At 54.7% G+C, this 16930-nt stretch overlaps 1 protein-coding gene across 1 annotated transcript in view; it reads right to left on the minus strand.

The window, feature by feature from the left end:
• DGAT2 (diacylglycerol O-acyltransferase 2) overlaps positions 1-14423 on the minus strand; it is a 32371-nt gene extending 17948 nt beyond the window's left edge. Inside the window, exon 1 of the mRNA XM_082844533.1 lies at positions 14180-14423. Within this exon, the coding sequence (XP_082700659.1) occupies positions 14180-14219 (40 nt within the window). The 5' untranslated portion in view covers positions 14220-14423. The remainder of the gene's footprint in view (positions 1-14179) is intronic.
• Between the last annotated feature and the right edge of the window lie 2507 nt (positions 14424-16930).

Below are 16930 nucleotides of genomic sequence, written 5' to 3' on the forward strand. Positions count from 1 at the left end.
AGGCCAACACATCAGACAGATCTGGACTCACATCCCAGCCCTGCCACACAACAGTTTTGTATTGATAATTCTGGGCTGCTCACATGCTTTGCTTCCCTGTGCCCCAGTTTCTATATATACCCAACGGGAATGATGTCCCCCCTCAAAGGGTCATTTTGGAGAACAAACAGGGTATCCAAAGAGGCTAGGGGGAGGCTTGCCATAGTTGCCAGTTTTCTTCCCTCCCCTTCACCCCAATCAAACTCCTGTCTTTATCCTTTATCTGGATCTAGTACAAATATTTAATCTTTGCTCTCTGTGTCTGTGAGGCCAAGGACAGAGGGCCAACATCCAACCTGCAATGTTTTTTTCCTCCAAGTGTACTTTGCGCACCCCCAATCCTTGACCCACGCCCCACCCCTGTATCTCCAGGACTAATACCCTTTCCCAGTGAGCTGAGCCCTCCTGCCCCACCGCCAATGCCACTGATACCACCTTCAGAGGGATTCACACTTTGAGCTTCATCTCAGTGCCCAAAGCTTGGGGCCCAGAGAGGAACCAGCCAGGAACCCCTGCTTCCAGTGGCCAGTGAGCTTCGGAACACTGAGGGCTGCAATTCTGTTTGCTACCAAGCAAGTGCCAAGCCTATAAGTTAGGACAAGATGTGCCCAGTTAATTGGCTCTGTGGCCGTGGCCCCAGGATGACGCCCTGGACTCCAGTGGCTGATGGGCAGAGGGACCGGAAAGCCTGGCGATTGCAGGAGAGGCAGCGCTGGGGGAGAGCATGGGCGAGGCTCCTGACATAGCCCATTCCTTCTGGCAGCTGGGCCAAAGGAGTGCCCCCCTTCAAACCTCCACATGAGCTGAGCCCCAACTGCACCCTCTTTGCTCAGCACATCCTCACCGACTGCCTACCTACCGTGTGCCGGTCAAACATTCCTTCACACGACCCACTCTGCCAGGCCCCCCGCTGAGTCACAATCTTGTCCTTGAGGGTCTCGTGACCTTTCTCCCTGGCCTACTGCGGAAGTGGGAGGGCGAGCGGCATAAGGGCTTACACTCAAGCCCTTGTGTTTCTTCAAAATCTGTATTTCAACAAGGTTACAGCAGAGATTAGAAAGGGACACAACCCTCATCTGCCGAAAGTTAACAATTACTTTGACTTTCGGGAAGCATGTAAATAACACCAGGCCTCAAGGCAGACACATCAGTCCTGTCCCCTTCACCTGGTCTAATGGAGCAGAAGGAGGGGGCTTGGCACGGCGGAAGAGTCGGATCCCAGCGCCAACCGTGGCTCCACTCGCTATGCGACTTCAGGCAAGACCTCGAGGGCGCACAGCCACATCCCCAGGGCATGGCACATACTGGGTGCCCAGCAGCATCTACCGCTCCACAGGACACCTGGGGCGGAGGTGGACGTATGTGAACTCACCCAAGCAGATGATAGGCTGAGCTACACAGGCATGCCAGGGGTTTAGCGCAGAACTGCTCCTTCGCCCTCTACGCAAATATCCTACCATCACAGCCGTTTCTACCTTCACACTTTTCCAACACCCCATCCTGGAGCCCGAGGGCCCTCTGGGGTCATCTGGTACAGCCCAACTGAACATTTGGGGACGCTGAGGACAGGAGCAGTGACTTGTCTAGGGTTACCTAGCCAGGGCCAGAACCCAGGATCCCTGCCCCCTGCTCAGGGTACAGCAGGTCCAAGGGTGGCCTGTGCTCAGAAGTGGGGAGAGTGTACTGGGGGAGTACAGGCGGGAGGGAAGTAAGGTCAGGCATAGGCCTGAACCCCAATCCAAGGGCCGGCCTGCCAAGTCATTCCCTAGCCACTGGGAATGTGCGGGATGAAGGGAAGCAGGGGCCATGGTAGACGAGTCCCTGCCCTGGGTCTGGGGCAGGCTGGGTGCCTTGGCTGCAGAGAGGATAGAATGTTCTCCAGCACCTTCCTACTCAGAGTCTGGTCTCGGAGCTGTTTAGAAATGCAGGGCCCCAGCCTGGATCTACTGAACCAAAATCTGCATTTTAACAGGACACTCAGTCCAAAGTCTTAGGTAGGGTAAGCTTGGGGTGGGGGTAGGATGCAGGGAGGAGCTGGGGGCCTCCACCTTCTACTGGGCAGGGGAAAAAAGGTGATGGAAGGAAAGGCATCAGACATTGTCTCATCTGACCACTTCCTACTGCAAACAGGACCCCAAAGAGTGCTTGAGGAATGTCTAAGGAGTGCTCAGAGAAAGGGCTGTCTAGCCCCTGCCTTTGGGTCAGGACCAACGAGCTGGTCGCACTCGCTACATGGAGCTCTCCTGCTTTGGAGGTGGGGTACGCAGAGTAAGTCCACATTGGTGACACATCCCCCACTGAAACAACTGGAAAATTCTTCCTTGTTTCCTAATCCAAGTCCATCTGCTATTACAGGTCTCTCACAATTAGCTAAAGTCAGGGTGCAGGAAATGTAGACTGTCTTATTCAACCGTCACCCTATTATCCACACAGAAGGAGAAGGCCTGAAGGGCTCCCACAAGCCCCGGGGCAGCTTGGCCAGAGCTAGGCTTTTCCCACACTCCCCGGTCTGTCCTCCCTGCCTCGGCCCAACTACCGCCCATAGCCCGCGCTGCAACCAACTAGGAAATGCAAAGTCCACTGAGGAGTGGCAGGTGTTCCTGCGGGCGGCACAGTGAGGGGGCTGCCTGGAGGGGGAGGCCGGGAGGTGCTGCCCCTCTGTGTCCCTCAGGCCTGGGCCCACTCGGCTGCCTCCTGGCCAGACCATCCCGACCTGGCTGACCACAGAGCCCAGCCCTGGGAGCTGGCCTGCCCAGGATGCTGAACCACAGGCCCAGTGGAAGCCCCCTGTGGATCTAAGAAATATCCAGTCATTGCTCCCCTGCCTAGAAAGCCGCTCCTTGCCTTGCCCACCTGATGACCCCCAACAATGAGATAAGGCAGCTCGTCCTTCAAAACCCAAACAGGCGAGCCTTTGGAGAGAGGTCACCTTTCCTTCTCTGGGATTATCAGCTCTAAGGCCCATGCAAGCGTGGAACCCTCTAGGGCCATCTCACCAGCCCCCACCCATCTTGGAGAGAAACTGTCAGTAGATGAAGTTGGGAGAGGCCAGCAGAACAGAGAAATAAGAGAGGACTGGAGTCCCCATTCCAGGTTCCCACAGCCCCTCACCTGGTACCGACTGCTGATTACAAGTCCGCTCTCCCATCACACTGGGAGCTGCCCAAGGGCCTGGGTCTGATCCATGGCTTGGTTCCCAGTGGCCTCTCGGAGCCTGGCCCAGAGTCAACACTCAGCAAGGTTTGCTGTGCAAAAGGACGAGCAGGTCTCTGCTCTGGCTGATCCTCAGGCCCCCCTCCCCAACCCCTGGCTCTCTCTCTGTAGGGCTGGGTGACAGGTAGGCGGCCCGCACGGCCCATGCAGCTTCAGGGCCTCCAATGCACTTCCATAGGCACTCTGGTTCCTCACCAGTCCTGTGAGTTTGGCATCATCACTGCCATTTTGATGGTGATAAAGGCTCAGGGAAGTGACACAGCCAAGGTCACTTGGCCAGAGGGTGGCAAAGTTGGACTCAATTCAGGCCTAACTTCTAGGCCTGCGTTCTGTCCCTGTGCTGCAGGTCTCCCCACGTTCCTTCTCTCTTCTCCCCAAAAGAAAGTGGGGGAAGGCTGGGAGGCGACAGGAGAAAATGCATGACCTATTTTCCTCTAGAGGAGCAGGCATCTTGTGCAGTAAGTTAAATGGCAGCAGGCCTTGGGGTTCCAGTCCCAGTTGTACCACCAACTCCTGTGTCACCTTGGCCAAGTCACTTCACCTCTCTGGGCTTTGGTTTCCCCATATATAAAATGGTGGTGGGGAGGATGAATTTTATGATCTCTCTGACTGCTTGGATTCTGGTGTCCACCCTCCTGAGGATACCACCTAGAGGCTCACCACCCTGCAACAGCCCTGGTACAGCTGTTCGGCAGATGGGAAGTGGGGCTTCAGCTGGGCACCCCCAGGTCATTGCCAGATCTCACCACTCAGCTCTCAGCATCTCCTCTGTCCCAGTTTTGGCTGGGAGAGGTCCTGCAGAAGCTGGTAAGAGATGCCAGTGCTACAATCAGATGTCACCACTGCCACAGCCTGGCCAAGTCTCAGCTCCAATCTGCTCTCTCGCCACCCCTCCCCCAGCCTCCGCCAGCACACTGCACTCTCTGCGCACCCTCTCAGCGCCGGTCCCACTGCAGCCAGTGTCTATTTCTGGTCATCCTCCTTGGCCAGCGTCTCCTGGGTTCCAGGGCTGGTACCTGATTCATCCATGTGCCCAGAGCTCAGCCAGGCTGGCGAGAGAAGGAGCTCATAGGGGTTTATTGCATGAATCAACAAATGCCGAAGTCCCAGAGGCAGCTGAAGGCCTGGATGCCCAGGTCAGACTGAGCTGCCTGACAGGAAGGCCCCCAGCCCTATCACTGAGGACCCCAGAGATGGGGTGGGGGAGTGAGCCTCTCTCGCCCTCTCTGAGCATGAGTTTCCCTCATCCCACGATAAGAACAGAACCCACTTCCTACAGATGTCTTATTTTCATGAAGGAAGACGAGACAGGCCACAGAGTAACTAGACTCATTCTATGAAGGGAAACTGGCAGTAACCAATCCAAATAGCTGCTCCAGGGCACCACTGATTTCACCATTTATTTTATACAGCTCCTTTGCTCCTGGACTTGGGGAGGGCAGAGGGAGTGGAGCTGCCAGAGAGGCCCAGAGCAGCTCTCTTACCCCCAGAGAGGAACCCCCTGCCCCCATGTCTATACGGAGCTTCCCTGCCCCACAGCACTCTCCGGGAAGGTAGACAGGCAGGGATGGGCAGCCCCATTTTACAGAGATGGAAACTGAGGCAAGGTGAGGCCAAAAGATGTTAAGCCACTTGCTTGAGGTCAGGGTATAGGTGGCCAGGACTCTCGGCAGGCATTTGAGTTCTGAGTCCCTCATCATTTCCATGATGCCAGGCTCTTGAGGGCTGGTCCCCACTACACAAGCTACACACTACACACTACACACTACACCCCGACTTCAGGAACACACCCCTGGTGAAGGGAGGGCTGCCTCTCTGTCCCAACCATGTCCCAAGTTTCATGGCAGGTGGGGATGGGTGTGTATCGCCTCTTTGCCCAACATCTGATGGTAAAGTGACCAGGCCGCATCCAGGACTGATGCAACCAGGGCTTCCTCTCGCACAGGCTTGAGGGGGCAGCGTCTGAGCCCCAGTCCCCGTAATCTGAGAAAGGGCCCTGGGCCAGCCCTGGCCCTGCATAACTCTGTGACCTGGGGCAAGTCACTTAGCCCCTCTCAGCTTTAGTTTCTCATCTGTAAAGTGAAGGTAAGAACCCCTACCTGTCAGGGTGGTTGGGAAGGTAAAAAAAATAAATAAAAATAAAAAATGCATGTAGGTCCATTTGGCATCTCTTAGGTGACTGACACCTGTTAGGTGATTAGCTCTCATCATGGCTTTTACCACTGACCAGCGTGGGAGGGGAATTGATGAGCAAACACAAAGGTTTTCAAGATGTGTGTGCTCATGAGGTTGTGTGTTACGAGGAGAGGGAGCAGAGTGGGGGCATTGGCCCGGGAGGCTCCAAGGAGGTGGCGAGGCCTCAGCAGGGCCTGGAAGACAAGATCTGGGAGGCGAAGAGGAGGAAAGTGGGCACTCGGGGTTGGGGGCAACTGCCGGAATAGAGACTCAGATGGAGTTACAAAGAGGCAGGCCCAAACCCAGAATGTTCGGTGACCCAGGAACAGGGGTTCACATTTACCCAAAACAGATGCTGAGAATAGGAAAGATGGAAAGGGCTCAAGCAGCCCAAAGTAGGCTCCTGGAAGAGGTGGGTGGGGACAGGGATAAGCATGGAGCACTTCTGAGGTGCCCAGCACTGTGCCAGCCACCAGGGAGATAGCAGTGAATGCAGCAGGTCAACTCTCACCTGTTAGGGGGCTTAAATTCTGCTGAGGGAGAGACAAAGCACCGACACATAAATGTAGGATGTAACATCAGGCAGTGATGAGAGCTATGAAGAAAAATAAGCTAGAGGGATAGGCAAGAGGATCCTCCCCTGTGGAGGGGAGGCATGGAGCAAGGCTGACTCCCCTCCACAGGGACACTGGAGCACACATGACATTCTTGGGTCAGGCCTCTGGGTGGCCCACACTGCCTCCTCTACCCTCCTTAGCTACTGGCATCCTGGGAAGGGGCTCACCAGCCTGGAGAAGGTGCAGAGGACAGGCGGACGGGCATCAGGAGAACCTGACCTCCAACTCGCAGGAAGTGCAGCCTTGGTGAGTCACTTCCTCTGCAAGCCTCAGTTTCCTCGTCTGTACAGTGGGACTAATACCTACCTTGCCAGATTCTTGGGAGAATTAAATGAGATGATGTATAGGCAAGAGTATCATAAAAAGTAAAGACCCGGGTGAATGGGGGGTAATTACCAAGTAAGCCTGGGTTTCCTCTCCTGTCTAGTGGGTTTCACAACCCCTGCCTTGCCTTGGGGCAGAGGCACTGGCCTCAGTAGACTTAGGATTCAAACCCTGGCTCTGACTATTATTTAGTGTGAGACCCTGAAAGTCACTTCCCCTGTCGAAGACTCGGCATCCTCCTTTGTTATGATCCAGAATTGTTGGGAGGAATCCAAACAACTTATGGCAAAGGGGCAAACAGCGTCTGGCACCTCTGTTAGAGAGCTAGAAAGGTGCCAGAGAGGTCACAGGGATGTGGACAGCCGCCACAGGTTCCCGAGTGGGGGAGTCGCCCTGCTCACATCTGCAGCCCCAAGGATGCCACACCTGGGCCCAGCCCGACCTAAGCTCTGCCCTGGTCCAGCAGCTGCTAAGTGGACAGTGAGGAAGTCGCCCCAAGCTCCTCCAGAGGGCTGGGCCCAGGTGGATAGGGGAGCCAGAGGCAGAGAGATGGACATTCTGACTCCTGGCAGACCCTTTGAGGTCCAGGAAGCTAGTCCAAGTGCCAAAGAAATGCCACGTCTTCAAGGCCAGAGGCAAGCTCTCTTCCGGGTCCCCTCCCCGCCAAGCACCTTTCAGCAGGAGTCCTCACGTGTGATGATGGGGGACAGTCATGGCTCTGCAGGGTCATGCCTGTTGATCTCAGAGGCCCAGCCTTGGGTTGGGCTCCAACTAGCCCTGCACACGAAGCTGTGCCCGTTCTCTGCCTTACCACATGCTCAGCCAGACCCTTCTTCCCTCGAGGAAGTCTCCCTACACTCTTGGCCCTGCCTGCCATCCCTCCAAACACAGTCCTGTCACCTCCAGGCCCAATCTGCTCAGTCACTGAGCTCACACTTACTGGGTACCTACCAGGCCCTGAAAGCTGGTCCGTCAGAGATGGGCCTCATCCTTCCTGGCCGATTCTTCCTCAGGGAAGCCCTCCTCCCCCACCCCATGTGCCCCACCTCACCCTGCACTCAGCCTTTCTCATTCTGGGAGAGAGTGTGCATTTGCTCATCTGGGTCCCTGTGCCCAGCATGGGGTCAGGCACAGAGCAGATGCTTGGTCAATGTTTGCCAGCTGGATGCTCGAGGGACCTGCGATGAATAAACAGGGCCTGGACAAGAACAGAGATGATGGACCTGTGCCATGGCAGAGGGTCAAAGGGGAACTTTCTGGGGAATCAGGAGGGAAAGGTCTCCTCTAGCTGGAGGGATCACGATTAAAGGCAGGGGCAACGGTGGAAGGTTCCAGAAGGAGGGAGAGAAGGGTGGAGGCCAAACATTAACATTCATTCAGCGAGTACTTTCTGAGTATCCTTTACAGGACAGGCTAGGCGCTGCTCTAGGGTGGGAGCTGCCACTCTGCCCTGCCTCTGCTTCTTGGGCTCTTGTAGGAGGAAGAGCTCCGCCCCGGGGCTGCCCACCTCAGCTATGGCTGGGGAGACAGGGCTGTGAACAACGAGGCACAGAGGGTAAGCCAGGGCCGGGGAATCCACGGGAGGTACCCAAGTGGCCTGGAGGATGCTGTCATGGATGGCTCAGGTGAGATGTAAAGGATGAGTAAGTTTGCCAGGCTGACAGGAGGGAGGTGCAGGGTCAGGACCCCAGGTACTAGAGTCCCACAAATGGCACTGAAAAAGGCCTGGAAGGGAGAGAGCGCACAACTTTGAGGAATTAACTGCAAATAGTTCAACCAGGTTGAAGCATAGCAACCGTGTGAATGGGTGAAGCTAGTCGAGAACGTGCAGGGGAGTGAGCCATGGAGAACTGGAAATGCCAGGCTGAGGAGTCCTGGGCTCCATCCTGAAAGCAGGGAAACTTGCTGCCCACCCCTTCCATTCCCTCCACCAGCTTCAGATGGTGGCTAAGGGCCCCGAGGCAACTAGCCAGCCATTCACCTGGTCCCAATCCACTGGTGATTTCTTTTCTCGAAAGACTAATAATCTCCCCTTTAAGGGTTAGGTGTTCTTTAAGTAGGTAACCTTAAAGCAAATTAGGTGTCCTTAAAACAGGGCCCACTGGGACATCTGACCCAAAGGTGTCCCTGGAGGACCCTGGAGGTGACTGCTGAGGACCCCAATGGCCTGCTTTCTCTACTACCCCCACCTTCTGACACATTAAAAAAATAGCTACTGAAGTGGGAGGGGTTGCCATGGCAACATCACCAGCTTGTGGGTATGTCACCACCAAGGAGTCCTCAAAATAGGCCCTTATCACAATACATGGGCAAGTGTGGGGAGCTAGGTTCTTCTGGGGCACTTACCTGGGCCCCAAGCAGGACATGAGCCCATTTTCACAAGGACAAGTCGGGGACAAGAATGAGTAGGAGGTTGACCCCCAGGATCCCACAGCCATCAGGGGCATGATCAGAATCACACTTCCGCAGCAGAGCTGGAATGAACGCAAGGGGGCTGCCTTATGCAGCCCTCCTTACTGTACAGACGAGGAGGCTGAGGCCCCAAGAGGGCAGGGTCTTGCCCAAGGTCACACGGGAAGCAGATGCAGGGTGAGCCTCCTGGCCACTAAATCTGCTCTAATAGTGAAATGAATTCACATCTCCTGCTTCTGTCGATTTGCCCAAAGGGTTTGTGTGTTCAGCTTCCTTGGGTCTGCACCATAACCTGGGCAGATATTCTTATCATGCATTTGCCCGTTCTATAGATGACGATACTGAGACTCCTAGCCCTAAACCCTCAAAACTGCCAGCAGCAACTCCACACCCAGGAGGCTCCAGAAGTGGTGGAGGCCAAGAAGCTCTGTGCACCAGGGGCCTCTCCCAGCAGCTCTCAAATCTCCACCCCCAACCCCTGCAAAGGGCATAGGCAAGCCACCCCAGGCCTGGATACAGCAACCTCTTTCTCCCTTGTCTCTCAGCACACCAGGACCTCAGCTCAGGTTGGTAGCCCAGAGACCCTGCAGTCAGACTTTCCCTCCCACACAAATCTCATGTCTCTATTTATTCTGGTCCCGGTACCTGAAGGTTCTTGCCTGTCTTGGTAACACCTGTTCATCTTTCAATATTCAGATTGACTGTCGCCTCTTCCGGGAAGCCTTCCCTGACCCCAGGATGATTTAGCTGCCTAACCCTCGCCTCCAGGCCTCCACCCATGCTTCCTTCCCCTTTCACTATGTGGACCACTGTGCACTGTCATCCCCCTAGTCTCACTTCCTCAAAGGCAGGGACCATGGGTTGACCTGTGTGCAGCACAGAGTCTGACACACAGAGGTGCTCCATCAATAAACTGAAGGGCCCACACGCGAGTCCCCACTGTGAGAAGCCTTCCCGGATGTCCCAGAGCTGAGTCTGCCACTCCCCATAGTGTTGGAGGCTGTTGCACGTGTCACACAAAATGAATGACAAGGACTAACAGGCGAGTCACAAGTTAGTTTACAAAGCGCTTTCCATTCGTGTTAACCTAAACCCTCACATCTTTGAGAGTTTGAGATTTTCTGATCCTATTTTCCATTTAGGGGGAGTGAGATATCCAGAGCAGAAGTGAAGCCAGGGCTGGAATCCTGGCTCTCTGGCTTCTAAGCCCTGGAAGTAATGGGGGAAACTGTGGTGAGCCCCCCGCCCTCGGCACTCAGCCCTGGAACCGGCTCCTCGTGAGACTGTGGTGTCTCCAGAGCAGGGAACAGCTGCAGGCCCAGCACCCAGCACGGGTGGGCACAGAGGAGGCCTGAGGAAGAATTGAGAAATCACACTGAAGCAAAAAGCAGGGCTTCCTGCCAAGAGGAAGGAGCAGTGCTCAGGAGGGCTGAGGTCCCATTAATGATTCATTCATTCAACAAATATTTACTGAGCACCTACTATACACCAGGCACTGTGCTAAATGCTGGGACAAACACTGAGAAAGACAGACAGGGTCCCTGTTCCCAAAGGGCTGACATTCTTCTGGGGGAGACAATCACCTAAACAGATAAGTACACATGAGAATTTAGGTAATGAGAGGGGCTATAAAAAATAAAACAAGATGGGGCGGCTCTCCAGATGGTGTGGTCAGAGAAGGCCTCTGAGAGGAGACTGAATGGTTGGAAGCCAGCCATGCAGTGACCTGGGCAGAGGGCAGCACATGCAAAGGCCCTGAGGCAGGACTGAACTGGTGGGAATGCTGGGGGAACTGGAAGACCCCGGGCAGTTCTAGAGCACGACATGGTAGGAGACGAGGTTGTGAGGCTGTGAGGACTGCTCACAGGGGCTCCACGGCCACAAGGAGGAGTTTGGAAGGTTTGGAGTATGATGAGGGGCAATTGGCTGTTCCCCTGGCCTCAAAACTCTGGGGCTCGTGGTGCATGTACTCATCAAGGCAAGTTGGGGGAGCCTCCTGAAAAAGCTTGGCAAGGGGTGATCTGCCACTCCCATCATGGTCTGGGAGCAACCTACACTCATTCAAGAAACGACCACCTACAGTGGCGAGAGCCCTGCACGCAGCCCTTCACGGCTTCACCACACTTCTCTCTTGGTGGCCAACGACTGGGAGATGGATCTGGGTTCTAACCCTGGCTTTGATAACCCTGGTCCAGTCCCTTCTCTCTGGGCCCCTCAGTGTCCCATCTGTTATGTGAGGGCCGTGCCAGATGCAGCGTTCCCAGAGAGCTTTGATTTTATGACTCAAGTACTTGTTGCTGAAATCAGGGGTGGGAGGATGGGGGTGTGGCAGGATTTCCACACTGGCTAGTGAATCACCTAGGCTGCTAATAAAATATTACTCTTGGCTCTCCTTTCCCAGCCCAGAAGAGCCCTCAGTAGCGCAGATAGCCCCAAAGTGGCGTTTGTGCATTTGGGGAAGTGGTGTATGCAAGGAAAGAAAGCTATAAAGAATTGGGAGAGGGAGGAACATGAGAATGATGTTCTCATCCTATGATTTAGGACTGGGTTAGGTGACTGTCAATCCTGAGTTCCAGAGTTAGCCTCCAACAATCCAGCCTCTTAGTTCCACCTCCTACCAAGTTCCTGCTTGCACACTCCCAGTGATGGAGAGCTCCATCCCCACCCACACCAAACCTGTTGCAATCCTCAATAGCTATCAGAAAGGATTCCTCCATTACATCAAATCTGCCCCCCATGATGCCACCCCTGTTCCTGGCCTTGCTTTTCGGAGCCTCACAGAGCAAATCAGCTCAGGATTTTACTGGGCTGCCACCATTTCGTGCTGGGTCCTGTGGTGAACCCTGGGGATAGAGGCAGGCACCAGAGGGCTTTGACCTGAAGAGCCTCACATCCAGGGGCAAAGGCAGGGATGCGAATATGACTAACTCTGCATTCTCCACCCCTGGCACAGGTAAATCCTTCAGATATTAGAAGATACCAACAGAGACGCCTGTCTCCCCGACACTTCCAGCACACACCCACCTACCCATGCACCCACAGCTGGCCTTTGCTTTTGGTCAAGAAACCAGACACCAAGGTATCTATTTCAATCTCACCCATCACAGGTATTCCCTTCACAGAAGCCATGGCTCTCCTTGAATACTACCACCAACAGGGTGTTCACCACCTCCCAACAATGGGACCTCACTGGCAGAGGCAAACCAGGCCACTGGGGAGTGTCTTCAAAGACCAAGGATGTAGAAAGCAGGTCTAATGGAGATGCCAGATAACACAAGATTTCCTTCAGCTCTCTCCCTTCCCCACCCAAGTCTTTCACCAAAGCGGAGCCCAGACACCTAAAGTAATTGGTTTGCATTTCATACCAGCCCTTGCTACATCCCATGATGGAATGGTTTGCAGCCAGTTTTTTCTTTTTTTAATGTTTTCAAGACCTGATAACAACATGGAGAAATGCTCCTGACAGGATAGTAAGTGACTTGGTCACAATCATTCACTGGAAGTCCTCCTGAACTACAAATCCTAGGTCAAAAATGAGGAGGTCAGGGTCGCCTGCTCCTGGAAGATAGAGTTCACAGCCTGTGGACAGCAGAGGTGAGGGAAGGGGATCTCCAGGAAGGACCACCACAGAGAGCATCCCTATCCCATTCTCTGGAGACAAAAGCATTTTTAAAAGCATGAACATGGCTAGGTCCCTTCCTTCCCCTGTTATGGGCATTAAATGGCACGGTGAACAGACAAGCTCTTTTAAGTGAGAGAAGGGGCTGCCAGAGGCTGTAGGGCTGGGTGTCTGGGCAGCTCAGGCTGCTTGTCCCGAAGATGGTGACAGCAGCTCGGTACCTCTCCAAGGGCAACGAGCAGCACCCAGACCAAGAGGGGCAGCTAATCACACCAATAGTCACACGGGGAACAACGCCAATGCCCCAGACACGGTTAACCTGTGATACAGCTCCAGGGTGCTTACCTAGAAGCCACTAGAATATTATAAGTGACTTGGAGTACCAGAAGGAAATACTCATGATTTAACATTAAGAGGGAGAGAACAGGATTCAGAACTATATCTACATCACGCTTTGAACTTTATCTAAATAATGTGTACAAATAAAACTATAAAGAAATATACTAAAATGCTCTTAGGAAGCTATTTTTGGAGAGTCAATTAACCAGCAGTTTTAAATTTTCTTCCTGTTTTTCTATATTTTTCAAAATTCCAATAATTCATATGTTTTATTTTTATAATGAAGATGGGTCGAGTAGGCTACTGTTAGTTACTGAAGAAAAATCCTAAGTAGGAGAGGTTCAGCAAGCAGAATAAAGACTTAGGTGGAGGGAGGGAGGATTCAAGCAAGACCAGGACAGCTGTGAGAATGTCCCAGGCTCTCCTGGATTTGTATTTAATCCCCTGGCCAAGGCACCTGTTAAGGAAACCTTGGGTGGGTCATGCCTCCTCCCATCTCAGTTTCTCCAAGTACAGGTGAGAGGTGGGGGACATGGAAGGGATGCTCTTCCTTGAGGGGGCAAAGCTCTGGAGTTTGATCTCCACTCTGCCCCTGATTCACGGAGGGCCTCAGTTGCACACCGGTGGAACAGGGGCCCGGGCCACACTGGAGGGCACCCAGGGTCCTCTGCCCCACCTTCTAAGTGTGCCAGGCTCACAGTTGCTGCTGAGTGGGCTCCCAAGCCTGGGCTGAAGAATGGGTGTGAGGAAGGAGACAGTGCGAGCACACCTGTCCCAGCCAGGCATGTTCCTTGTCTGGTGGCTGCTTCAGGGGATTGCAAAACCCTTGCCGCTCTGCCCCATCCAGTGCCTCACAGCTTAATCCACCAGGTGAGGAGAGAGGGTGGGAACTGCCAGGGGCCAGGAGCAATGCTGGGGCTTGGAGAGGAGTTCTCAGCTATCACTCCATCTCACAGGCTGGAGAAAGAGAAGTGATGTAACAGAGGTCCCCAAAATCGATGAGTGCCAGAGTGGAGAATGCGCCCACATGATTACCATGCCAGGTTGCCTGGATCAGACCCGGTAACCATTATTCTAACCTCATCTCAGACCCAGGTGAGTTGGGGGGAAGAATGGTAGTGATGGTGGGGGAGAGGGCGGCAAACCATCCCAAAAAGAAAAGAAAGGGGTTGGGACCTCGGCCCCCATAGCGGCCTGTCCTCCAGCAACGTGCCGCCACCTGACCAACACACTCCTGCCTGCCTTAGAGCCTTTCATCACATCCTTTCCTGAAAACCTTCTTGCAGCTGCACTGCCCCAGGAGAAAGCCCGCAAGGCCCTGCAGACCCTGTGCTGTAACAGCTCATGTCCCAGACCCTTAGCCCAGCTCCGAGAGCTCTCACGGGACAGCATGGCTCCTCAGTCAAAGCTCTCCCTCCAGTCAGCTGGGCCCGATGCTCACCTCGCAGGACCCCGGAGTAGGCGGCTATGAGGGTCTTCATGGCGAAGCCGGTGCAGTCGGGGCTCCGCGTGAAGCCGCCTGACCCCGCGCCCCTGGCCCGTGCCCCGGCCGCCTGGGCCAGGGCTTCGCGCCGAGCACGGGAGCGCGGGGGCGGCTACGGCCCGGGGAGCGGGGGGTGGGCGGCCAGACGGGCCCGAGCGGCGGCCGAGATTGGAGCCTTGGCCACGGCCACGGCCACGGCCACTGCGCCCGCGGCTCGGCGCGCGGCACTTTGTAACCTCATAAGGGGGCGGGGCCGACGCGGCAGGGGCGGGGTCGGCCGTTCCAACCTCTGCCGCACCAGCTGCGTTGGGATGGGGAGCGCCGGGCTCGGCTTGGCTAGGGAGAGCAGCTCGGAGGCCCCTGCTCGGCGCGGGTGGGCGGCCCGCGAAGCCGAGTCCTCCTTGCAAGGGGCTGCCTGGTTATTCCTGCCGCTCCCTCCGCCCGCCCCTCGCCGCACCCCCGCGGCGGTTGGTGCAGCCCGCCAGCAGGAACTTGGGCCGGGAGCCCCGGCATGGGCAGGACAGGCGGGACCGGGCGTGGGTTTGTGTTTTCCTCTGGGCAAGGCCTCGCCTTGGCTACAGATGCTGAGGTCCCGCCTCTGATTGGTGGTTGTATCGGGCTTAGTTAGGTAGGGGTGGGCTCCTGAAGCCCTCACGCTGCCTCTACTTTTCCATCTGTTTCTGTAGAAACTTCGCCGAGAATCTATACATTGCTGAGTGCTGGGGACCCAAACCAGTCAGTCTCGGCCCTGCCCTGGGGGTGCTCACGTTAGTGAGAGGCAGCCATACGGATGCTGGCAGCAATGCTAGGGCAAGAGAGAAACCTCTGGCTATAGACCAAGAGGAGAGAGGTCCTTTCATTGGGCTGCGGGCCGGGGGCTGGGTGAACTTCCCAGAGAGATTAGTGCACAGCAGAGCTGGAATCAGGCAAACCCGGAGCCCAGTTCTGGCCCTCCCTTTCTTGAACCTCAGTTTCCATATCTGTACAATGGGAACAATAACACTTATTTTGTGATGTGCTTTGAGAACTAAATGAGGTAAAGTGAAAAAAATAGTATAGTGCCAGGTACATAGAAAGTGTTCCAAAATTATTTTCATTGCCCTTTGATGAGTAGTTTTGTAGACGACGGAGGGTGTAGGGGTAAGGCATAAAGTCTTAGAAAAGGCAGCATGTTTGGGGCAGGGTTAGGGCACCTGCAGTGTCTGGAGCCCAGGCAGCTGTGGGATATGAGACTGGGACTAGATCTTAGGAAGGTTCTTGACTGCCACTCTTGAGACATTAGGGGGTATAGCTTCGAGTAGGGAAATGCCAGTGGTCACCTATGTTTTTAAGAATCCTTCAGCCATAGTGTGGGGAGAGGCTAGAGGCTAGGGGGCAGTGAGGAGCCTGCGGGAGGGACCCAGGTGAGAGAGAATGATCCCTGAGCTCGGATGGTGGTGGAAGGATGGAAAGAAGGCCTGGTCTGGAGAAAAGTGCAGGAGGAGGTGAGATCTACTGGAATGTGGTGGAATGAATTATTGGATGTGGAGGGTAAAGGGAGGTGTGTGGGCAAAAAGCATGTGAGTGAAGAGACGGATTCCTTGGGGACAGCTTGAGCAAACTGGGTGTGGGCTCACAGCGTAAGAGGAGAGGGAGTCTCTGCCATTGAAGTCTTTACCATCTCTTCTTGTCAGAAGTCACAGTTCCAAGGCAGCATGTGACAAATGCCACTGATGGGACCTAGAAACACTGCCGTTTGTTCAACCCACTCAAGGCCATAGGAGTAAACCTTGAGAAAAAGTCATGGAGCCCCGAGGCATGAGTTGGCTGAGTAGAAGGAAAAGCATTCCAGATAGAGAGACCAGCATGTGGTGAGGCTCTGATGCTGAAAAGAGCTTGGTGCCTTTTAGGAAACTGAGGTAAAGCTAGTGGCTTCCAGGTTTGCAGGGGACATAGGGGTCTGGTATGTGCGAAGGCTGGGAGGTTGGGACAGGTGTGATGTATTTCTGGGGAAAGAGCAGTGCAACAAGGTGGATGCTGAAGGTGCCGTGAATTCTTCAGTCCTCTCCCCAGAGGTGTTTTGGGTCCCCTTGGAAGCAAGACTCCTACTGGCCTGGAAGGACCCCAAGTCAGTGTGTGGCTTGTGCCTTCTCCAGAAGGGTCTCCTGTGGAGGAGGCCTGGGGCTAGAACTCATGGCTCACCCACTCCCCTCATAGTATGATCTAAGGGGCAGAGCTTGGGCTGGGAGGCAGGAGGCCTGCATTCTGGCCTTTCCTGTCCCATTGACTTGCAGTGTGTCCTCGGGCAAGTCATCTTCCCAGCCCAGGTTTTAGTTTCTGCATCATGAAATGGAGGTGACGGTTCTTATCCCATATTTGAGGAGCAAATGAAACCACAGAATGTAGAAGGGTGTCACCACTGTGCTATGAAAGTAAGCTACTGAAATGGCAAGACTTTGGATCAAGACCAAGTCCCCTTTGAAACATTCAGATCCCAGGTTCATCTACTTCAGCACATTTTTCCTGTGCACCTTCCTGGGCCCGGCTCTCATTGGGACACAGATGGTAATCAGACATTGAGGAGCCCCAACCCAGAGGCAGTGTCCCCAAGTCAGTGGTTGCAGCAAGACAGCCAGGCTGTGGTGCAGTGCAATGTGGGAGGCTGTGCCGAGTTCCGTCCTTTCCTCTGTGCTGTCACTGTCTGCAGTGTCTGCCTCTCCCGTGGGCCAG

The sequence above is a fragment of the Leucopleurus acutus genome, assembly GCF_964270905.1.
Source record: "Leucopleurus acutus genome assembly, chromosome: 8".
NCBI classification, from domain to species: Eukaryota; Metazoa; Chordata; class Mammalia; order Artiodactyla; family Delphinidae; genus Leucopleurus; species Leucopleurus acutus.